The sequence below is a fragment of the Strongyloides ratti genome (assembly GCF_001040885.1).
Source record: "Strongyloides ratti genome assembly S_ratti_ED321, chromosome : 1".
NCBI classification, from domain to species: domain Eukaryota; kingdom Metazoa; phylum Nematoda; class Chromadorea; order Rhabditida; family Strongyloididae; genus Strongyloides; species Strongyloides ratti.
Window position 1 is genome coordinate 4,928,246 of NC_037307.1, and position 25,213 is coordinate 4,953,458.

Consider the following 25,213-nt stretch of genomic DNA (forward strand, 5'->3'; position numbering starts at 1 on the left):
CATAATGATGAAAGAATATTTTGATTCTAATAAGGATTAAAATAGATTATTGTTTAAATTTTGAAAATATAAAAAAAAAATTTTATTACTTTAATGGTTGGAAATGATAAAGATAGATGGTAACTGTTGTGTACTTTTAGAATATTGGTTATTATGCCTTTTTTAGTTTTTATTTTTACTGTACTAGTTAAAGCCTGACAAGATAACTGAAACTTTATAAAAATATCTATTTTTCAAGCACGTCATTATATTATAAAAGAGATTTAATAAATTAAGAATATTAGAACAGGTTTTAAATGAAATGTATTTATTTACTATTATTACCTCATAAAATTATGATTAAATGTCAATTGGCTTCAAAAGAAAATTAATATGAAAACTTAAATATAATAAAATTTTAAATTATTTCTTTGATATTATACAATTTTAATGATATCGTTATTTAATTTATATTTTATATTAATATTTAGTTTATGTAAAACTTCATACTATACTATTATTCCTAACAATTTAAAAAAGATGTTATGTAAAAACAATCCTAATTTTAAATTTTGTTTAGAAGTATTTCCGAAAGATGAAGGATTGAATTTAGAATATAAATTATTAATCTGTAAATATAGACCTGAACTTAAAATATGTAACAAACAACAAAATGATTTTCCATTTATTGAAGGAATCATTAACTCAAAAACATTCTTTTCACAAAAAAACAAATTAAAATATTATCCTACAGTAGGAAGAGAAAATAATAAATTATTTATTGATCAATCAACACATGAATCATTAAATAATGAAGAAGATAAAGAAGGAAGTGGTGAGATGCTTTACACAATTATTAATAAAAAAAATTCATCCAATATATTACAGCCTTGGGATATTTAATTTAATCTGAATTACATTTCATGTAAACAAAGAATTTTCTTATGAAAATTACATCATATCAAATTATATATATATATATTACTTTTTTTAGAGTACCAATTTTATTAAATTCATGAGATTTTGTTCTTTAAGTACCCTGAAATTTTATTATCAAAACTTTTCATTTAATTTATAATGTTTATTTTTCAAAATTATTAAAAAAAAAAAAAAAGTTTTTCTTTATTTAATCATTTAACTGTTAAATTTTATTTTCATAAATTTATATTGTTTATGGTTGTTGTATGAATATATACATATTTTCTATATATATATTTTTTTTCTACTTTAATATAAAAATAATATATAATACTGTGTTATTTTGTAACAAAAATAAAAAGTTACAAAAAGATTTAAAATTTATAATTAACTTGTGTCATTTCTTATAATTTTTTATCATTATAATTTAATGTTTATTCAAGTTATTAAAGAGAGTGATCAAAAAGATTAGTAAGCATTCATTGTAGTTAAATTCTTTTGTTTTAACTTGTTTAATTCTTTTTAACTATTTAATTTAAAAAGAATACATTATAATGTTAAAACTTTATAAAATTTTAATTATAAATTTATTTTTTTATTTATCTATTAATAATGGAGTAATAGCATATAATGATTCAGTTATATATAATTCTTCAATAGTTAATCATTTAACTAATTATAATACTGAATATTGTAATAATATAAAGGGACATATAAGAATAGCGAAAAAATTACGATTAATATCTAAACCATTTCAAATTGAATTAGGTAATAATAATACTAAGATTGTATCAGATAAGTCTATTGAAGTTGTATTGGCACTTTATTTAGAAAAAATTTCACCAAATGATATAAATTTACCCTTTTTATATAATAGTATAGAAATATCATGGGTACCAAATTTAAAAGATAGTATAGTTACTCAACGATATCAACCTTACATTGGTAATATTACATTTTTAAATAAAAATGAAACTGAAATAATAGTTTATTTTTCAAAAGTTAATCATATATTAGAATCAAATTATGAAGTAAAAGTTTGTTTTAATAAAATAATATATATTAAAATATAACATTATTATTTTTATAGATCAATCAAATACTTTTAAATTCTTGTTTAAATTTTATCAATTTTCATCCACCATTAAGAAAATTGATTAAATTTAATTGTCATAACTTTAGCCCAAGTTTATGTGAAATCAATAATACAAAAACTAATGATAATAATATATTAAAGACAAACTGTTTATCAATAGGAAAATGGTCAGCAGCATTACATAAACATTCAAATGGGCAAATGAATGCTTTAGTAAATTTAGAGTATAATTTAGTTGATGAAAATGATCAAACAATGAAAGAAAATTTTAAGTATGTAGCATTTATAGGTTATTGTGATAGTAAAATTGATACTTATCATAAGTGCCAACTTAATTATGATGGATTAAGGAGAAAAACATTATGTAACCCAAGAAAAAAAAAATGTACTGGTTTAGCATCAATAGAATTAAATAATTTTGATTTTACTAAAAAAAAACTTGCAATATTAGTATGTATTGTTATGTATGAAGAATTTACTGATTCTTGGGATTATTCAAATATAAATTTAAAAAGATATAAAGGTGATGTAATTAATGATAATGATGATCAAAAATTTCATATTTCTGATAAGGAAAGTGGAAAATTTGTACTTGGATGGCAAGTAATTGTAGCATATGGAACTGTACTTATTCTCCTTTTTATATTACTATTTTGGACAATTATAAACAAATATCGAAATATTAATTATAAATCTGAAATATCTATTTATAATAAAAATAAATTAGCTTTTCCAAGTGTAATACAAAGATACTATTCATCTTCTACTATTACAATAAATTTTGAAAAACCAATTGCTATTGGAAATACTAGTATAATTTGTAAAGGATATTTTGGTGTACAAAATAAAAATGATACAACACGAAAAAATGTATTAGAAAATGAGAAAAAATTTGTTGCAAAAATTCCAAAAATAAATATTACTGAAAATGAATTACATGAATTTTTTAATGAAATTATTATTTATAAACATTTAGATAATAATTCAAAAATTGTTAATTTTTATGGTTATACAAAACTTCATGATGAAAAAGTTCTTCTTTTAGAGTATTGTTCAAAACTTGATTTAAAATCATACCTTCAATTATGTAGACAACATGCATATAAACTTCAAAAATTAGGTTATGATATTGAAGCATGTGATCCTTCAACAATCCCAAAAATGAATGAAAATTTAATGATAACTCTTAAAAATGCTTTAGGTATAGCTGTACAAGTTATATGTGGGATGGTAAGAAATAAAAATAAATTATTTATATAATAAAAAAAAAAAACTTTTATTTATAGGAATATTTACATACAAAAGAAATTATTCATTGTTCACTTCAGGCAAATAATATATTTTTAACAGATACATTTTCTGTAAAAATTGGAGATTTTGGTAAAAGTTTATATACTGGAGGTGTCTCTAAAACTCATAAAACATTTATGGGTTTAATAGATATTTTAGATGGTGAAAATTATAGATGGTTACCATTAGAAGCTATTAAAAATAGTAAATTTTCATATAAAACTGATATGTAAGTATATAAATTGTTTTATAAAATTAATTATTTCTAAATACATTTAAGATGGTCTTTTGGTGTACTATTACAAGAAATATTAACATTAGGTGGATTTCCTTATCATAATACAGTCTTTAGTAAAGAAGGTTATCAAACATTTTTAGAACAAAATAATTGTTTACCAAAATCAGAGAATGCACCAAATTATATATATAAACTTCAACAATCATGTTGGCAATTAAATAAAGATGATCGTCCCAGAATAAATTATCTTAAAAAAGTATTTGTAAATTTATACAAATCAATTTCAGCTTCTGATTATATTCAAAATTATAACTTTGTTCCATCAAAAGATATTTCTATTTACCAAAATTATTTAGAAAAGAATTCTTACATTCCAATGATTGATCGTGAAAATTATATAGACACTGATCATTATTTAATTTCTAATTTTTATACAAATGACAATGAAATAAAGCACAATTTTTTATTTGAAACGGAAAGACTTTTAGGTTATCAAGCATTGCCACATGCTAGCACGTAACAAAAAAAAAAAAAAACTATTTAACTTAAGTAATATAAATACTATAAATAACTTTTACGCTAATAGTAATAACGAATTATTATTTACCTCAATACATTATGGTGTGAAAAGTAATAACTAAAGAATTGAAATAGGAATATAAGTAAATAAAAAAAATTGTATATAAAAAGTAAGAATCTGAAATTAATATTACATTTTAAATTTACAAAAATGAAATTATTTGTTATAATTATTTCAATTATTGCTGCTATCTCAGCTCAATATTATTATATGGTAAAGATTTTTTGTTTTTGTTATTTTGTTTAATAATATTTAAATATTTTTTAGTATCCATATTATTATTATTATCCTCAACAAACATACTATCCATCAGCATATCCCCAATATATACCAATAAATGATTCTACAAATAAAACATTAACAAATGAAAATAATCAAAATAATCAAAATATAACAACACAATTTTCTCAAAATGAATCTCAAAATAATAACCAAGAAAATGTTAACAATAGTCAGGCTAATGCTTTACAAACAACACAAGGATATAATGGTCCATATAATTATTTCTATTATCCATACCTTATAGGATAAATAGAAATTATCATGGGAAAAAAACTTTTTTTTTTTTTTTTTAAAAAAATACAAATTTAAAATAGAATAAAGTTTAATTACAATTCATCTTTGGTTTTTTTTAAATATGGAAAATCACTAATTATATCATAATTATATTTATCTCTGATGTATTTCCAAAAATCTGAACTTTCTTTTATAAGATTTTTTTTTATTGATGGTTTATCATTAATTTCTAAATACTCCCTTTCTGTATTTGTATATTGTTTCCATTCAAAATTTTTCGTAGATGGAGAGTCATATTTAACAAAATTACCAATACTTGTAACAAGATTATTATAATATAATTCATCTTCATCATTCCATTCAAATTTATTAAAAAAATTTATTTTAAACATATAAGGATATTCATGACCATGTGTTGAACCACAAAATGGAAAACTTTTATTATAATGACTAGGATTATAATGTGTATTATGATATAACCATATTGGCCATCCTGCTTCTGCTTTCAATTCTGCTTCCCATAATGTTGATAATGCAATTATAAGATCAGAAGCCAATTGGGTATATGCTATTAGATATCTTCTATAATTTAATTCTGGTTCAATTTTTTCTGCTTTTTTAACATAAAACTTTACTACTTCATCTGTAACTTTTAAATAATTTTCTCCATATCTTTTTTCTGTTGATACTAATTTTTTGACATCTTCATAAAATTTTTTTTCATCATAATTTTGAAAATCTTCAGGTTCTATTAAAATTTTATTAACACTTTTACAAAATCCCAGTAATGTAAAAAATATTCCTTCCTCATTTGTAAAACCAATATAAGTTGGAATTTTTGGACTTTCTTTAATTAGATCTTCAATTGATTTTGGAAAAAAATCATTATCAAAAGATGGTTTATATTTTAATAAAGATATATCTACTAATGATGTACCAATTTTTTCAATACCATCAAGATATTCATCTACACTTTTAGATTTTAAACAATTTTTAATACTTTCATTATCAATTTTATTACAATTAACAGCATGACTTATCTCTTTAGTTGAATGTACAATTGTATCATTACCTAATGCCCAATTTGATAAGGTACTACCTGACATTTCAATAACTTTAGAAATATAATCACGAGTATGGGGACTGATGCTTAATGCACCTACAGAACTACCACCAGCAGAAAGTCCAAAAATAGTTATCTTTTTGTTATCACCATTAAATTTTATAATATTTTGATGTATAAATTTAATTGCTAACGATTGATCCCAATAACCATAATTACCTGGCATAATCTTATCTCCAAATGATGAGAATCCAAAAATACCTAAACGATAATTTATTGAAACAACAATTATATCTTGATTGGCAAATGAATCAATTAAATTTTTATAATTATAAAGATTAGATGATCCTACTGAATAACCACCACCATGAATCCATACAAGAACAGGTAAAAGTTCATTAGTATTTTTCTTAATTTTTGGTTGTATTATATTTAAGAAAAGACAATCTTCACCACTTTCTAAAAATGTTTCTTCTCTATTTATTTGTAAACATTGTTTTCCATATTTTTTTGTTTCTAAAATATTGTCCCAGTTCTCTGGTTCTTCTGGTTTCTAAAAAATAGAATTGTTTTGGTAAAAAAAAAAAAATTTAAAAATTTAACTTTCCTCAAATCTTAATTCACCGATTGGTGGTTTGGCATATGGAATACCTAGAAAAACATTATAATTTTTTCCTTTAACACATTTATATTCAAATCCTTCAATAGTTCCATATTTAATGTTTACTTTTACATCACCATTAATTATTATGAAATATGAAAATATAATGTAGAATGTTACAAATAATATCATACTTGAACATATAATTTTTCTTTACCATTAAATATATAATTTATTAAAATTATTTAGATAAGAAATAAATTATTGATAATTGTGGTTATGAAATATTCTACAAATAAAATAGCTTTATTTTTACTTACATTTTATTTTTATGTATAATAAAACATAAACATTTCCCATAGTAAGAGTAAGTTACTATGTAAATTTATTGTTTGTTAAAGTATTCAATGATAACTTAAAAACATAAAAATTGGATATTTCTCTAGAACATAATATTATTTTCAAATAAAAATAATATTTTAAATTTAAAAAAATAAATTTTATTATCAATTTTATAAACAAATAAATATTATTTTAATAATAATGTTACAAAATAAACTATTAAAATAATAAAATATAAATTTATAAAAAAGTAACAAGAATAATCTTTATATATTTATAATAAAAATTTATATCACAGTGGAATATTTTTAATGCAGAGAATAGAGATTGTATTAAAACAAATTATTAAATATATATATTTACACATGTTGTTTAAAATAATATTAAACTAAAATTTTTCAAACTTTTATGTGTTAACATTAAAAAAAACTTTTATTTACGACTTGTTCTAACTTTTTTGACACGTTTCCGGTTGTTGTTGATATTTTTTATCAATCAAAATGTATCATGAACCGCATGACATTCGACATCAAAAAATCATACATGTTTAAACAAAACCATTTTTGATACATAAATAACAAATTGATAGTACAATTATTACACTTTATTAGTACTGCATTAATTGTATGCATTACTTAATTGAATCAAAAATTTATATTTTTTATCAATTTCCGGCTGAATGATGAAACATACAAATTTGTATCTTACTAAAAACAAAATTTTTACTGAATGAATAATTTATTTTTTTAATCTTAAAATAATAAGAAATTTTTTTTTCAAATAATTCTTATCAATAAGAAAACACAAAAAAAAATATAAAAATTATTGAATATATGTAAAATATGTAAAATAATAAATTTGATAGTATATTATACTTGATTAAATTCTTTAAAATATTATAAAAATAAAATTTATAGATTAAATGATAATAATTTAGTTCCTATTGATATCTATTATAGCTAAAACTATAAGGTCCGGTTTCAATTTATATAAATTAAAATGAAATTAGACAAAATTTAGCACTTTCATCTAATTTCTACAGGTAAGGGTGTCTGTTTAAAAAATTTTTAATTATATTTTAGGATGAAATCTCTTTTTGCTATTCTTCTTTGCTTGGCTATTGCCAATGCCGCTGTCGTTGAAATTCCATTCAAAAAATCTGGATCAATGCGTGCTCGTATGATCAAAGAAGGAACATGGAAAGCATACGTTGAAAATAACTGGAAAGTTAGAGCCGTTGGTTCTCAACCATTCATTGACTATTATGATGACTTCTATGTAGGTAACATTACCCTTGGAACACCACCACAACCTTTCCAAATTGTTCTTGATACTGGATCATCTAACCTTTGGGTTATTGATGCTAAATGTACTTCTCAAGCCTGTAAAGGATACCCATCTTCTGGATTTACTAAACACCTTTATGATACCACCAAATCATCTACATACGTTAAGGAAACTAGAAGTTTCTCTATTCAATATGGATCTGGATCATGCGATGGACATTTAGCTAAGGTAAATTTTTAAATATATTTAATAAACTATTATTTTATAGGATACTCTTACTATGGGAGGTTTGACTGTTAAATCACAAGAACTTGGAGTTGCCACCTCAATTGCTGAAGTTTTCGGATATCAACCAGTTGATGGTATTCTTGTATGTTTATAATATAATTATTTAAATAATAATATATTTTATATTTTAGGGATTAGGATGGCCAGCATTAAGTGTTGACAATGTCGTACCACCAATGCAAAATCTTCTTTCACAACTCAATGCTGGACTTTTCACAGTCAGTCTTAACTTGATTCCAAACCCATCATCAGTTTCTGGATCAGGAAATGGAGGAACTATCACATACGGAGGTTTAGATACCAAAAACTGTAAAGGAGCTATCACATACGTTCCACTTTCATCTGAAACTTACTGGCAATTCCCAATTGAAGGATTCTCTGTAGGAAGTTTCAAAGAAAGCAGAAAACAACAAGTTATCTCTGATACTGGTAATTAATTTTTATAATTTTATTTTTTATTATTTATAATAATTTAAGGTACATCATGGATCGGAGCCCCAACATCATACATGAGCCGTATCGCTTCTACTCTTGGAGCTCAATTCGACTGGGAAAATGAATTATACACCATCCCATGTTCTGGATCATACCCAGACATGGTCTTTACCATCAACAAAGTTAAATACAGCATTCCATCAAAACAATATATTCTTGATCTTGGACTTGGATCTGGAAATTGTGCTCTTGCCGCTTTTGATATGGGAGGCATGGGAGGTCCACAATGGATTCTTGGGTAATTTTAATACTAAGTTTATTTTTAAATTAATTTATCTTTTTTTTTTCAGAGATGTCTTCATTCGCCAATACTGTAACATCTACGATATTTCTAACAAGAGAATTGGATTCCAACTTGCCGGACAATAATTTAAAAAGTATACTTTTTTTATTGTGAAAAAATATTTGTAGTTAATTTTAATTAATAGAATATTTAATACCTAATATAAATTTTTTTACTTTTATAAAAAATGTACAATATTAAATTTTTATACTTAATGAATATTTTGTTATTTTTATTAATATTTTGAAGAAAAAAAAATTGTAGTAAGTATAAAACTATCTATCATTAAAAATCGTTACATATCATATCGATAAATTTTCTTGTCATATAAAAATATAGTAAAAAAAAAAACAATGACTGAAAAAGTTTAGATAAAACATTTCTCTTACTATTATAACTTACAATTTTTATTTTTCATAAGCATAACTTTATATACAACTTTATAAGAACAATAAAAAAATTTTTTTATTATTATATAATTGTCTATTTTTAAATTATTTATCTAAAAAATTATTATATTATGTCAAGTCTTCAAGTAGAAATAAAAAGTAAGAAGTAATAAAATAATAATTATAAAAAAAAACAATTCAGAGATAATAGGTTTTCCACAATTAACACCTGGTGACAAATTTGAAATAACAATTAAACATGATTTAGAAATAATTAAAAGCAAGGTTAAAATTCAAGGTGATAGGACTCAGGTATGGAGTAAGTCAAATTTTATAATGACATATTATCCAAAGTATAATATTGAAATAAAAGTTAAAGAATTAAAATTATTTACCTCAAAAACTATAGACATTATAACAATACCAACAATTATTTTTTATAAGAATTTAGCAAAATTTTTTATGTTAAATTTAAATTCATCTGGAACATTAAAATTAGAATTAAAAATTACATTAAATCCATCAACAAATCCAACTTTTAAATTTAAGAATAATAAAAGAGAAATGAAGTTTTTTGGAAAAAATAAAGTTATATCTGATTTAACAAAAATATGCCCATACAACTATGATCAATCCTCCATTTTTAATGTTAACAAGCAACAATTAAATTTTGATAATAGTAGAGAACTGATAAATACTGACAATATTGTTAAAATGAAATATGAAGAATCATATCAAATATTTGATGAGCACAATTTTGAATTGACAGAAATATCTACATCAAACGATAAGGTAAGTAATATATATAAATAATTTTTATTATTTTTAAGACTTTTGAATTACTAAGATTTGTAAGAAATTATGACATAAATGGAAAATTGATTTTGAAAGATAGTAATTTAAGAGGGACATATAAAAGATTCTCTGAGAATTATAATGATTGGTAACAACGATAAAAAGAATAATTCTAATCATAGCTTATGCAAGAATTAATTTTAAATGATGATACCTGATATGAACAGTCAAAATTTCAACAAAAATGATGCAAACTATTGAATTTTTCTTTAAATAAATATAATAAAAATCTTGACAATAAGTTTAAACTTAAAGAAATTAAAAATAATAGTTAAAATTTATTATTTTAAAGAAAATAAAAAATGAGATGACTTAACAAAAACAATATATCCATTTAAGAATATAGAAATGATTTAATTATTAACAATACAATTTCAATATTCTTTTTTAAAGTTTAACAGATGGATAGTCCTGTCTTGCTCCTCTTCTTGATAAAGAATCAGCCCGTTCGTTACCATCAATTTTTGAATGAGCTGGAATTTTTCTTATATTAGTACCAGTCTTTTCAATTAAATTATACAACTCTTCAAATAGATCTTTATTAGACAATGGTCTATTTCTAACATCACGCCATCCATTTTTCATCCATCTATAAATCCATTGAGTCATAGATTTATAAAGATAGTCAGAATCTGTATATAAAATTAAATCAAAAAATCCTTTTTTTTCAGCAATTTTTAAAGCTTTTATAGCTGCTCCCAATTCGGCTGCCTGACTTGATTGTTTTCCATCATATCTTTCACTAATATTAAGATTATTACCCTCACCCCAATAAACTCCAATACCAGCCTAAAAAAAAGTTTAGTAGTAAGAAAATAAAATCTTACTCGAGCATCGAATCGTCCATTATTTATACAGGAACCATCTGTATATACAACACGATGCTTACCATCAAATAAAAATAAATTTTTTGGTTTTCTTCCTTGATAATTCATAATAATCTAAAGAAAAAAAAATTACAATTGAATAATATATAATTCATAGATAAAAAAAAGAAAATAATTTGTTGAAAAGATTTGATACAGGTAACAATATCTAAATTAAATTTTATACAACAAATATCTGTCGAAAAAAAAAAGAAATGACGTTTTTACACAAAGAAGAAATGTTTTTCAAAAAATTATAAAGTATATTTTACTCTTATAACAGATTTTTTACTCTTAGTTATTATGTTATAATTTAAATTTTTTTAGTTGATATTTACAAATAGGTTGAAGTTCATAAACCATGAAAAATTCTAGCGCCATTTTTTTTAAAAAGACAACATAAACTATGAATTCTATCTTTCAAAAAAAAAAAAAAACTAAAAAAAAGTTAAATTAATAGTAAATCAAATTTTATAATTTTTTGGCACATATAGAAAAAAAAATTATAGTACGATTGTTGATTCTGGATATATCAACATTACAAATATTGTATAAAATTGAAAATCAATATAATTTAAAGTAGATCATTTCTTAATATTCATAAAATATAAATAATACATGATAAGGCTTTATCTGTGATGAAGTTTGTATGTTACAAAAACAATGATAGATTTCAAAATTTACATAGAAAATAAATCAAAATATATATATTTTTTTTGATATATTTTTATTGTTAAGAATAACTTTAGAAGTGTGAAGTTACTATTTGTGAGAATTTCATGATATTTAACTTTTATTTATGTAACATTTTTCATATGATTTAGAAAAAAAAAAGATAATGTAATAATTTTATTAACGTAGAAAAGATATTATTATATCATGGTTTAATTTCTTAATCATTTTAAATTATTCGATATAGAGTTAGATGACTTTAAAAAAATGAATGTATTACATACTTATTTTAATATTATTAATTAGTTTAACAAAAAAAAAAGTATGAATAATTAATTATATAATTGTTTATGTTCATATTATAAAAGAATATTTTGGGATTGATACAAATATATATATTATTTTTTTTGTCTTCATAGTAAATATTTAAAAAATCAAATACTAGATTTTTTTGTTATTTTAGACTAAAGCAATAACAATTATGAATTTCTTTAGAAGTAATATTAGAAAAGTTTAGTCTCAATAAAAAAATAAAATTTTAGATATTATATTTACAGGCAAAAAAAGTTTAGTTATAAATAATAACTTTTTCATTTTTGTATTTTTTGATTAGACAAGTTTATTTTAAACAAATTTCAAAAAGTCTTGCAAATACAACTACTTATATTTTCTAGTTATTTGTGAAACTTATTGTTTCTTGAAAATTTTTATACTTTTTTTAAAAGTTGCTTTAATAGAATATTATTAAACTATTAATTTTTTGTTCCTTTTTTTCATAGCTTAAATTTTATATTCTAAAATTATTACTTTCTTATTAGATTTAATTTATTTTCTACCTCATTAAAATTAATTTTTTTTTTAAATCTACCTTCCTGTTGTTAAAAATGCATCATTTGCATTAGTATCACAATTAAAAAAATTACTCAGAAATTAAAAATTGCTTTTTTTGCACTTTTGTTTTTCACAATTTATTTTTTTTTTAACCTCAATTAAAATTGATATTGTCTAGATTAAAATGTTTAGCATTATTTAAAAAATTGCTTGTCATTCTACCATTTTAAGTGGTACATCCTGGCACTTATTTAGTTAATTTTATAAGCTTTATTTTTCTACATTAAGTACATCTACCTCATAATCTTTGGTTCCTAATTTTTTTTCCTTTTTATAACTTAAGGAAACAATTTTTATATTTTTAAACTTATTAAGACTTATGTATCTTGAATTCTTGAAGTTTAAACTTTGTCCTCCTTATATTTTCTTAAAAGTATTCTTTTTATTTATTCTAATAAAGTAAAGATTATAATAGAATTATTTAAAAATTTTAGCAAAACTTTGTTGTGGAATATTTTTTTTTGTAAATAAATTCTTATATGATTATTGATAGAAATATTAAGATAATTGCTAATTTTATTAAACGGTTATTTTATTTAAAAATTTAAAAAAAAGTATTTTAAAAATAGTTTACCAATAATTATTTTTTATTTATGGGCGTTTATTAAAACTGAAAAAAAATAAAAAGGTAATTTCAAATGACAAGCTGTAGTAAGAATTGACAGTAATAGGCTGGCAGAAATCCAAGAGCAACGAAAAAGTCTTATTTATAAAAAATGTCAAAGAATAAAAAATATTGTTGAAATTGAAAATTTAAACAAAACTAACACTGTCCAAAATTAATATTTAATTTTTTTTTAAATTCACCATAAAATAATCTTATAAAAAAATTAAATTTTATTTTTAATTTACTGAGTTAAAAAAATATTTTTATTTTAAGAGATAAAATCATATATCAAATTATGTTTAACATGAACACAATTCTCCAACAGTTCCCCATACTCCAAGTTTGATTGAGTGAATATGTTCCTCTCTGTAGTAGTAGAATGCAACATATGCATTGATATCTGTAATTATAGCTGTAACTTTTTGAGATTCAGTCATTGTTGTAGATATAACATAATTTGTGTATATCTTAGTACAGAATGCTTTCCAGTTGGCTTTTTCAATGGCAGCCCATGTTGACCATGAATCCATAGCAGCAGTGTAAAGAATGGTTTGACCATTAACAACTTGAAGAACAGCACTTGAAGCAGTGGAACAGTCACCAGTCAATGCAGTTGTTGTTGGAGCTTCTGTTGTAGCAGCTTCAGTTGTAGAAACTTCAGTTGTTAATTCTGGAAGAGTAAGGAAATCTTCTGGCCAGCATTCTTGTGATTCACCAAAAGCAAACATAGCAAGGAAATCACCGAATGTTCCAAATTCAGCAGAAATTTCAAATGATAAGAATGTTTCTTCCAAATAATAATATGTTTTGACAAATTGACGATATTGATAAGAAATAGCTTTGATTTGTTCAGCATATGTAAGAGTGTCATTAGCAATGATAACTGTAAATCTATCAAAAAGAATTTTTAAAAATCCTTTGTTTGAATTAGAAAGTTGGTATTTTGAATCAGTTAAACATGTGTAAAGAGCAGAAACAAATTCACATTTTGGTTTTCCTTTAAAAAGTTTTTTAATTTCTTTCATTCTGTAATATTGAACAGAAATTTCTTGAAGCATGTAAATAGATCCAAAACTTCCAATTTCAAGATTAAGAAACTCTTCTTTCAAGTCTGGGAATTCAACAGATATTTTAAGAAACATTTCATAAATAAGAGCATATTTTTCAGATTCAGAATATACAGTTGATTCAAGAATTAATGTAAGATCTGTGATATAAACATCAAAAGCTGCTGGATTTGGGCATTTTAATTTGAATTGTAAAAATGCTTCAATAAAATCAAATTTACCAAATTGATTTACAATTAAACATCCATTGAATTTATCAGCAGAAAGATAAACTCCAACTTGGAATAAATCGTAGAATGTTCCCCATGATCCAATGTACATATATTTACATTTTTCATAAAATACTGGATATTTGATGAAGAATTGTTTTATTTTGAAAGAAGAATACATAACAATTTCAAGTGATGTATAATTTTCAGTAGCAAAGAAAGCTTCAAGTTCAATAACAAATTGATCAAAGATAATTTTGTCTTGTCCAGTTAAAGTAATAGAAACATTGAATAAAGCTTCAATTAAAAGTGGTTTATCACTAGTTCCAGTTTCATCAACAACATCTCCAGCACATTCTTTCTTTTTCTTTAAATCCTTTGCTTCACTAGATTCAGAAGAACCACTACCACTGCCACAGTAAATTGTTGAAGCTGTTAAAGCCAAAATAGTTAAAAGAAATAATTTTTGCATAGTGTTGTATGCTTATAATAATGAAGAAAAATTTTTTCTTTTATAGTATTTCTAGTTATGATTATTGTTTACTTGTAAGTAGTTTAACATATATTATAAGTATTTAAAATAATTTAAAAAAATATTTATACTTTGATATGAATACTAATTATGATTTTTGATTGTTACATTAAAAATTTATTTTAATAGGATTAAAATATTATTTATTAAAAAAATTTAAAAATGTATATTTTATACAAAATATAAAAAAAAAAGACTTACGCCACTAACGGTTCCCAGGAGGTCTCCCATCCAAGTACTAAGATAGCTCGCAGCTGATTCACTTCGGAGATCGGACGGGATCCGGTGCATTCAGCAGGATATGAGCGTAAGACATTAACATCACTTGCTATCTTTCTCTATCAAATTATTATTAATATTTTACACTGCAATTTATGGGCTGATAATTTTATTGCATATTTAAACACACACACATATTTTTATAAGAATATATAAATGATGCCATGTATTTTATTATTAATGTTTACTATTTTTTTTAATATTTAGCAAGAGAACAATTAGATCAATAAAAAAATACAGAAAAAATTAGTTTCATCAATAAAATAAAAAAATATTTGTCTATAATAGAATTTATTAATGTATAGAAATTAAATTATTTAAAATTATAGAATCTCTTTTAGAGTCACTGACGTACTGAATTTAAAAAAAATAAATTAAATTAAGTATTTAAAAAAGGTTTTAAAAATTTAATTAAATGTATAGTAATTGGAGCATTTGATAGTTGATAAAAAATAAAAAAAAGTTTAAAAAAAGTTTTAGAAAAAATTTTTTATTATATTCAAGTTTTAAAACAAAATTTCTAGTACATATGTGACACTAAAATTAAACCATTGTTAATTATTTTAAAAATTCATCCCGTATCAAGGCTATCGAATGACTATGGTTTCATATTCAAATTCCAAAATAAGTTGTTTTTTGTCACATTTTTAGAAGTGAAATCAGAATTCTAGAATATTTTCAGCCAATTTCTGAATCTCTAAAAAAAAAATAATGTTTTAGCTATGAAAATTAATAGTCTAGATCATCTTTTGATTAGAAATCAAATGAAACTAGTTTTATTTTCATAGGATAAGTATTTGCTGAGATACTGAAAAGTCGGGAACAATGAATATTTTAGAAAAATTTCCGCTTTTCGTCATATCTCGCTTCATAATAAGGATAAATAAAATTAGATTTCTGCAATCGTCTTCTAATACGTTTTCATATGAGGTCTACCTTCAAAATATTTTTATACCTTTTACCACTTTCGAGATATAAAAAAATGGTGACAATGGATTACGCGCGAAAAAGTACCAAGCACAATATCTCAAGAACGGTCGAAAATTTGAAAATCTTTTAAACGTAAGGTATACCTCAAATTATGAAAGAAGCCTAGCGCATCAAGTTTCATAGTTCTATGACCTCATTAACTTGAGTTATCACTAGATTCTTGAAACTTTTTTTTAAATATATTTCTTATCATATCTTCATTTTTATAAGTCCTATGAAGATGTGAATAGGCTTAATGATTTTCTCGTAAAAAAGTGATCTAAAAACAATTGTTTATTTGTAAAATATCTCATTGTATCATAGAAGTCGAAATTTACATAAAAATATTTCTCAATTTCGCTCTCAACTTTGACAGCTTATAACTCATGAAATTTTAATTTTAGAATATTGTTGATTATATTCATAATTCATCCCGTTTCAAGGGCTATCGAATGACTATAGTGACATATTCAAATTCCAAAAAACGTTGTTCATTTTTGGTCACAGTTTTAGAGGTAAAATTAGAAATCTAGAAAATTTTCAGCCAATTTTTATATCTCTGAAATAAATGATGTTGTAGCTATGAAAATTATTAATCTAGACCAAAATTTGAATAGAAATCGAATAAAACTAGTCCTATCTTCATAGGATAAGTATTTCTTGAGATACTGAAAAGTTGGGAACAATGAATATTTTAGAAAAATTTCCGCCTTTCGTCATATCTCGCTTCAAAATGAAAATAAATTTAATCAGATTTCTGCAATCGTCTTCAAATGAATTTTCAAATGGGGTCTACCTTCAAAACATTTTTATATCTTTAAGTACTTGCGAGATATAAAAAAATGGTGACAATGGATTACGCGCGAAAAAGTACCAAGCATAATATCTCAAGAACCGTTGAAAATTTTAAAATCTTTTCAACGTAGGGTGTACCTTAATTTATGAAAGAAGTCCAGCGCAGCAAGTTTCATAGTTCTGTGACTTCATTAACTTGAGTTATCACTACATTCTTAAAACCCTTTTTTAAAACATACTTCTTATCATATCTTCATTTTTTGAAGTCCTATAAAGATATGAATAGGCTTAATGAATTTCTCGTTAAAAACTGATCTAGAATAGAACATTTATTTTTAAAATTTACAATATTATCATAGAAATCCAAATTTACAAAAAAATATTCCACAATTTCGCCCCTCAACTTTGAATCCTTATAACTCCTGAAGTTTCAATTTTCGAATATTGTTGATTATATTTAAAATTCATCCCATTTCAAGGGCTATCGAATGACTTTAGTTGCATAATCGAATTCCAAAAAAAGTTGTTTTTTTTAATTACTTATTTTACTTTATTTATTCTTGTTTTAGTATTAAAAATTTTTATCAAACTAACATTGTAATTTAAAAAAAAATATACATATTTATATTATTCAAATATTCAAAAATAATTTCTAGAACGTCAGTGACTTTAAAATTAAGCCCAAACAATAAAATTTAATTATTAAAATAATTTAAAATCAAAATTTTATGTATATATATTACTAGTATTTTTTATATTAAATTATAATTTATGAATACTTCAAGAAATAGCATTCGTTCTGTGGGACGTAAAAGTATTTCTAGATCATCTAGAAGTTTATCAACATTTAAAAATCGACTTCAAACATCATCAAAAAATGGTAGACTACATGTAACATCAACAGAAAAAAAGTCTCAATCACAAAAACGTCGTTTTAAAGCAAGTCGTAGTGCAAGTAGATCAACATCAAGGTCAGGTTTTACATCTAAAACTATGAGTGAATTTTCAAATTCTTCTTGTGCTAATATTTTTGGCTTGGAAAATATTATGAATAAAATATTTAAATCAAAAATATTTGTATGTGCTGATCAATGTTATACTTTTGATGGTATTAATGGAATACTTGTTTCATATAAATTTGTCATTGCATCAGAAGGTTCACCTTTTTTTATTGATCCTAAATGTGAGGTAAAACCACCTATTGCTTTATATGAAAGTACTTTAACACCACATGTAATTCGAGAAGAATATTCAAAAAATGCTAATTATGGTAATAGTAAAATAATTCTTCAAATATTTCAAGATTATGTTATTTATAAACGTGATATACAAATACCTTATCTTTCATTATCTAATAGTAATATAAAAGAAATTCTTAGTAACAAAGTTCGTATTGAATATTTGTTTAAAAAATTTTCAAACAATTCATATAAATTGGATGACGAGACATTAGAATGGCCAGAAGAAATTTCTACCTATGTTGTAAATTCTGATTTAAAACGTTATGGACATGAAATTCATTTTAAGGATGTAATGGAAATATGGTTTGGAATAAATCGTTTTGAACAAAGTGCAGATGATTATAATGTTGCTACATTTACTTATAGAGAAAAAGAAGCATTTCATAGGTCTTCTTTTGATATGAAAACTGGAGAATCTTGTGCAAAAATTTCACGTAAACTTGTCTTTCCAACATCTATGATTGGTGAGACTTTTGAAATTGCATATACAAAAGAATTTTTTATGAATTACGTTAATGGCAAATGGATAAGAGAAAGTAAGTATATAAATTTTTATTTATTTTTTAATAATATTTTAGATGAAAATAAATTTAATAAGAATAATTCATATTTATTATCTGATATGTCAAATTTTACTACAAATGGAAATTTAAGTATTAATAATATTTCTTATGACGTTAAAGAAACTCCAAGATATCGTTATAAATCATCTAATATTCTTTCTAATAGACATTCAATAAAAGATATTGATACTTTAAATACAACTAACATTCCTGGATCTTCAATAACTCTTAACAATTCATTCATTCCACTTAGTCATTCAACTCCACTAGTCATTAACACTCAATCTACTAAAAAAATAAATATGACTACATCTAAAAATGACAAACTTCAATCAACAAAAAACAGTACTACTCCTAATTATTCAAAAAGTTTAAATTCTCCTAATACACTAAATAAGGATAATGAAAGTTTATCACAAAATATTTATTATTCTATGATATCAAATGACAATAGTCATAACACTTCAAATAAACAATCAAATGATAAAAAAAATTTAAATATTAGTGCAACAATAGATAAAATATTTGGTGATGTTACAAAACATGCTTCAAATCTTGTAGATATTGCTAAAAATCAAACTGAAGTAAGTAATAACACATCAATATATTATTCTGGAAATGATGAAACATTAAACATGAAATCAAAAGTATGTACTCCAAAATTAAATTATACAAATAATGATATTAAATCTCCTATAGTATTTAAAAGTGAACCAACAAAAGATTCACCATTGAAACAGTTATTTGATAATTTAGATATAACTCAAAATTCTAGTGTTAGCCATTTATCAATTAATTTAGAAGATAACTTTAACAAAGTTGATAGTAAAAATAAAATATTATCAATGCCTAGTGATAATAATTCTTCTGGAAATTTGAGTTTAAATAATGGAAAGTCATTGTCAACTATTAAAGAAATGTCACTAGAACAGGGACAATCACATTCTAATCCTTCGAAATCAACAATTTCAATATTTTCAACTAAGCCTGATAATAATATTTCAGCTGAAGTTTCAAAATGGTTAAATATTGATAAACAAAATAGTGAAATAGTTCTACCATTAAATGAAAAAATGAGCTATGTTAATTCATCAACATCAAGTACATCATTGTCAAACTCTTCCAGTAAAGATATTGAAGAAGACATCACTCAAGATGAGAGTAAAGAATTATCGATAACTCAATATACATCACCTGTAAATAAATTTATTTTTAATTTAAATAAGAATCAAGATGATAGTTTGATGATGTATAAAAATTTTCAATCTCCAATTAGTGCAAATTTAAGTACAGCTGTTTCTATAGCAACACCATCACAAAATATCTCTTTAAATAATACACAAGATGATAGTAGATCAAGTGAATTTAATAATTCATTAAATTTACAACCAATAACACCTATAAATATAACACCAGATAAATGTATTATTATGAAATCAGTTGTACGAGATTTGCCAGATATTAAACGTCCAAAAACTCCAGCATCTTTGGGTAGGCAAATAGTTACTCCTATTAGAACAGAAGAAAATCAAGTAAATGATGATACTATAAAACAAAATCTTGATAGAAAATCTTCTAATCATAATATAACAGTTTCCTACTTACAGACATCTCGAATACTTCAAACACCAGCATCAATAAAAAGAACAAATTCAGCATTTGGTTTAAGAGGTATTAATTCTCAATCATCTATATTTGAATGTCAAAATAATGAAACATCTCCAACAACACCAAAGAAAAATTTATATAGAACACTTTCTGCAACACCTACAAAAAGATGCCGTTCATCATCATATAATGTATTACCAGTAAATAATTTAGAAAATCAAATTACTTTTGAAAATGAAATATTTAAAAGAAAAGAAAATGATGAAAATTTTAGTAATAAGTCAAAACATCTAAGAAGATCAAGTGTATCACCATTAAGAAGTCCAGTAGTAGAAAGTTCTATGAGATTATCTAGAAATATAGATATTAAAAAAACACCAAATTCAGTTAATAATAAAAGAATGGAAAATAATTTTTTATTAAAAACACCAAATAGTACTAATATTTCTTTTGATAATAATAAGAAAACTGATAATATTAGTAGAAAACTTGATATTGGTACCTCTGAATTAATTAATAATTTAGAAAGTCTTTCACTTCAAAAAATAGAAACTTCAGAATTAACTCCTATTAAACTCAATATGAAGTATACTGAACACAACTCATCATCAAACATTATTGATAAAGATATTAAATGTCCAAAATCATGTACAAATCAAACTTTAAAAATTGAAACTCTAGTAACATTTTGTGGTGAATTAAAAAAGTTAACACATACATATACATTTGATAATCTTCATTCTCCACCAAACATCAAAGTTTTATCATTAAATGTGGATGGGAAAAATTTCTATAAGAGCAATGAACTTTATAATATTGATATTCATAATTAATATCTAATAATAATTTCTTATAAAATACTTTTTAAGCTACTAAAATAAAAGATTAATATGGTTTATAAAAATTAATAGAAATTAGAAAAATTTTTAATACAAATTTTATGGTATAATTTTTATCAAATTTTAATTGTACTTATTTATTCATCTTTTTTAAATTATTATCATTTGGTAAGTACATTTTTAGATAACTTTTTTTAATTTTTTTTTAATATAATAGTTTTTCTTAAAATTATTTTATTAAAACTTTTTTTTTATACAAGCATTTGTAAAATTATAAGTTATAAAATTAAATTTATAATAATATCAAAACATTTTATATTTATTATAAAATTATAATTAACAAAATCTTTAAATTATTGCATTAAAATTATAAATATGCAATAAATTATATATTTTAATATTAAATTATAAAAATAAAAATAGTTATATTGCTTGAAAAAAAAATGTAATTTCAAATAACCATATAATTATTATTAATGAAAATTATACTAAAAATTCTTTATTTTGACTATTATTATCAATTTTTATACTTGAAAGAGAAACTCTATTCTTTTCATCGATATTTTTTTTACCATCTAAAACATCTTCATCATCACTACTTGTATCCATTTTGAGAGTTTTTATTTTTTTTCTATTACTACAATTAAGATTTCTTAAACCATTATTCCAGAAATTTTTTATTTCACTTCTCATTGTCATTTGACTACAAGCATAAATTATAATTCTCATTGCTGATGCAATAACAGTTAATACAGAAACTAAATCTACAGAGATAACATAAAAATCAAAATACCTAAAATATTTAATATATAAAAAAATTTTTTGTACATATAATTAAAAAATAACATACATTTCAGTTAAAGCAATTGCATCAACATGTTCCCATATTGTTATTATAACATTTAAAGCATTTGAAAAAAGGTAAGTTAATCCAACAAGAACTGTTGTCCTAGTTGCAGCACGAATTTTTGTTTTTCTTGCTTTTGAATTTTCTTGTTCTTTTAATAAAAATGATGTCATTATATGATTATCTCTTTTTCTAAGTTTATTTAAAATTCCAATATTAAATATCATTAAAAGAAAAAATGGAAGTAAAACTGTTACAATATTACGATAATAAAATTTCCAATATGTATTATATACATGATTTTCTGACAAAAAATCAGCAATACCTAAAACATATTCATTAAAAGTTCCAATACATTCTTCATTTATTGTAACATTTAACTCTATAAATATAGTTCCTTTACTAAAAAAACCTAATAATACAGCAAATAAAGCAAGTATCTTGCGGTATTTTCTTAAAAAGCGTACACTGTTATGACCAATTGTTATCATATATCTTTCAAGAGTTGCAAAAACAATTAGATATGATGATGCTGTCATAGCAATATGTGAAATTACCATCATTATGACAACATAAGACATCCTTAAATAAATTTATATTATTTTTTTTTATATAATATATTTATAAACATACCATATTTTTTGAAGAAATAAATTACCATAGTAATTTTTAACTACACGACCGGACATTACAAGTATATAAGACACTCCCATAAAAACATCAAAAAATGCAAGTAACAATAAATATAATGAAGGTGAATTTCTGTGTGATTTATTAGTTATAAATAATAAAAATAAAAATGTATTTAATATTATAGCAATAAATGCTATAAATGTTCCAACAACAGACACCAACCAAAAACGAATATTTATAAGGTGATGATCAACATAATGGCAATCTATATCATCTATATTTTCAATTTCAGTTATATTAAATAAAGTTGAATCATTAATAAATGACTCCATCGTAGAAATATAAATAATAATAATAAAAAAAAGAGCCTTAAAAATAATAAAAATTAATTAAACATTTTTTTTATATTTTTATAAATAAAAATTTTTAATTTTGGACTATATTTTGTATGTTTAGATAGTGAAAGATGTACGTATATAATATATTTTTTTTTTATTTTATAAACTTTATTTCGATATAAAAATGGCCACCTAAGATAATTACAATAATATTATTTATATTAACTCACTTCTTATATTATTTACATTTTTTTTATATATATAAATATAGAATATAAATATCAAAGATGAAAAAAAACAGTATAAAATCGTAAGAAATTATTTTTTTTACAATCTTTTAATAAATGACTATTACAGTTATTTTTTTCTATAAAATACCCCTAATTCTCTTTTGTTATGAAATGTTTAGTGATTCACTAATAGTTACTTTAAAATTACTTTTATAATTATTTTTATTCTAATATGTCAATAACTATTTATTCTTCAAATGCAAAAATTTTATAAAAAAAAAATTTAAAAATAAAAATTTATTGAGTTTTATATCCAATTCAAATAAAATTCAAATAAATTTTTATTATTTTTACGGAGCAAATTTAGGTTTAATTATATTTACTATTTTTAATTAGCAAATAAGATAATGTTTCAAGTGTAGTGTATACTATCTTTTGACAATAATATTATATTAATAAAAGAATAAAAATTTTAATTCAATATATATAACAAAAGATGATATAATAAGAAAGCTTTTAATAATATAGAAAAAATGCTAAATATACTATTTTATTATTCATATCATGTTTTATCATCACTTTTTCCATTTAATCTTAAAATATATTAAGTATAAATTATTTAAGTAATTTTTATAATATATATTTCAAATGTTACCATGGTCTATTTTTATTAAGACAGTATATAGCATAATAAACTTTTAATAATAGCAATTAAATTTTTAGTAAAAAAAAATTAATAATACATTATTTTTAATAAAATATAAATAAAAAAAAATAATAAGATAATTAATTATACTTAAAATATTCTTCTAAGCAAAGATTGATTTTAGAAACAAATTCACAAAATATTTAATAATTTTAGAAAAAAATTTTAGAAAATGAAATAACAAATATATTAAATATTATTGAGGAAAAAAAATTTAAATATTTTTACAAACATACAATAGCTTCCAGACAACTATTGAAGATATTTTTTTCTAAAAAATTAGCAAATAAGCTGCTATTATTACAACATAACTTTGTTTTTTTTAATAATATAATATTAAATACTAAGCTAGTAATAACAATTAAAAAAAAATTTTTTTTTTCTAGAAAATAATAAAAATGATTCAAAATTCTAGTAAATTGTATGATTTTTTTTTAATATTATATTTTAGATGGTACTCCATAAGATATCATTACTACTCATTATTATTTTAAGAACTGTTTATAAAATGATACATAAAAATTAATTTTAATATAGTAGAAAATAATTAGTTACTGAAAAAGATTTAAATTATACGGTATATCATTATGTCTATTAAAAATGTTTATACTTATTTTGTTCTACATAATTTTTTTTTTGTTGTAAATAATAGGAAAATTTTATTTGCTATTAAAAACAATAAGTTCATAACATATAAAATATTGTTAAATTTCAATAAAAAAAATTATATTTATATTTGAATAAATAAATTATATGTTGCTACAGGAATAGGAAAAAAAAAAATTTTTTTTTTGGATTATTAATAAGCATCTACGCGACAGATTACAAAATTTTAATTTGAGTATTACTGCCGTATATTTATTTATATTTAAAATTAAGTTAAAACAAGATATATTTATATATATAATACCATTATAATTAGTATGTTTATTATAGTATAAGCTATATATTTTTTATATAATTTTCAAATATTAATTGAATTGTATCATCAATAATGTATTTTCCATCTAACAGTTTTTGAATCATTTTAACATAAATTAAAAACAAATTTAACGTTTAGGAGATCTCATAATTACAAAAAAAAAAACAATCCCATTTTTA

At 22.1% G+C, this 25,213-nt stretch overlaps 9 protein-coding genes across 9 annotated transcripts; 5 read left to right on the forward strand and 4 right to left on the reverse strand.

The window, feature by feature from the left end:
- Positions 1-519: 519 nt before the first annotated feature.
- On the forward strand, positions 520-4,041 carry SRAE_1000158500 (Tyrosine-protein kinase receptor torso; the record flags this gene model as incomplete). The annotated part of the gene is made up of 5 exons (XM_024648559.1): positions 520-814; positions 1,558-1,934; positions 1,988-3,223; positions 3,280-3,512; positions 3,564-4,041. The coding sequence occupies 5 exons, from the start codon at positions 520-522 to the stop codon at positions 4,039-4,041; spliced, it is 2,619 nt and encodes an 872-aa protein (XP_024502525.1).
- A 210-nt stretch (positions 4,042-4,251) lies between these two features.
- On the forward strand, positions 4,252-4,632 carry SRAE_1000158600 (Hypothetical protein; the record flags this gene model as incomplete). The annotated part of the gene is made up of 2 exons (XM_024648560.1): positions 4,252-4,314; positions 4,369-4,632. The coding sequence occupies 2 exons, from the start codon at positions 4,252-4,254 to the stop codon at positions 4,630-4,632; spliced, it is 327 nt and encodes a 108-aa protein (XP_024502526.1).
- Positions 4,633-4,709: 77 nt separating this feature from the next.
- On the reverse strand, positions 4,710-6,473 carry SRAE_1000158700 (Carboxylesterase, type B domain-containing protein; the record flags this gene model as incomplete). The annotated part of the gene is made up of 3 exons (XM_024648561.1): positions 4,710-6,233; positions 6,284-6,294; positions 6,332-6,473. 3 exons carry the CDS (start codon positions 6,471-6,473, stop codon positions 4,710-4,712), a joined length of 1,677 nt encoding a protein of 558 aa, XP_024502527.1.
- Positions 6,474-7,302: 829 nt separating this feature from the next.
- On the forward strand, positions 7,303-9,062 carry SRAE_1000158800 (Aspartic peptidase family and Aspartic peptidase domain-containing protein; the record flags this gene model as incomplete). The annotated part of the gene is made up of 7 exons (XM_024648562.1): positions 7,303-7,322; positions 7,633-7,665; positions 7,706-8,138; positions 8,179-8,280; positions 8,330-8,627; positions 8,676-8,931; positions 8,984-9,062. The coding sequence occupies 7 exons, from the start codon at positions 7,303-7,305 to the stop codon at positions 9,060-9,062; spliced, it is 1,221 nt and encodes a 406-aa protein (XP_024502528.1).
- A 434-nt stretch (positions 9,063-9,496) lies between these two features.
- On the forward strand, positions 9,497-10,312 carry SRAE_1000158900 (Hypothetical protein; the record flags this gene model as incomplete). The annotated part of the gene is made up of 3 exons (XM_024648564.1): positions 9,497-9,524; positions 9,568-10,157; positions 10,196-10,312. The coding sequence occupies 3 exons, from the start codon at positions 9,497-9,499 to the stop codon at positions 10,310-10,312; spliced, it is 735 nt and encodes a 244-aa protein (XP_024502529.1).
- Positions 10,313-10,607: 295 nt separating this feature from the next.
- On the reverse strand, positions 10,608-11,155 carry SRAE_1000159000 (Ribonuclease H1; the record flags this gene model as incomplete). The annotated part of the gene is made up of 2 exons (XM_024648565.1): positions 10,608-11,009; positions 11,048-11,155. 2 exons carry the CDS (start codon positions 11,153-11,155, stop codon positions 10,608-10,610), a joined length of 510 nt encoding a protein of 169 aa, XP_024502530.1.
- Positions 11,156-13,555: 2,400 nt separating this feature from the next.
- Positions 13,556-15,004, reverse strand: SRAE_1000159100 (Hypothetical protein; the record flags this gene model as incomplete). Its single annotated transcript, XM_024648566.1, has 1 exon — positions 13,556-15,004. One exon carries the CDS (start codon positions 15,002-15,004, stop codon positions 13,556-13,558), a length of 1,449 nt encoding a protein of 482 aa, XP_024502531.1.
- Positions 15,005-17,878: 2,874 nt separating this feature from the next.
- Positions 17,879-21,352, forward strand: SRAE_1000159200 (Hypothetical protein; the record flags this gene model as incomplete). Its single annotated transcript, XM_024648567.1, has 2 exons — positions 17,879-18,884; positions 18,927-21,352. The coding sequence occupies 2 exons, from the start codon at positions 17,879-17,881 to the stop codon at positions 21,350-21,352; spliced, it is 3,432 nt and encodes a 1,143-aa protein (XP_024502532.1).
- A 489-nt stretch (positions 21,353-21,841) lies between these two features.
- On the reverse strand, positions 21,842-23,170 carry SRAE_1000159300 (G protein-coupled receptor, rhodopsin-like family and GPCR, rhodopsin-like, 7TM domain-containing protein; the record flags this gene model as incomplete). The annotated part of the gene is made up of 3 exons (XM_024648568.1): positions 21,842-22,151; positions 22,209-22,787; positions 22,839-23,170. The coding sequence occupies 3 exons, from the start codon at positions 23,168-23,170 to the stop codon at positions 21,842-21,844; spliced, it is 1,221 nt and encodes a 406-aa protein (XP_024502533.1).
- Positions 23,171-25,213: the final 2,043 nt, after the last annotated feature.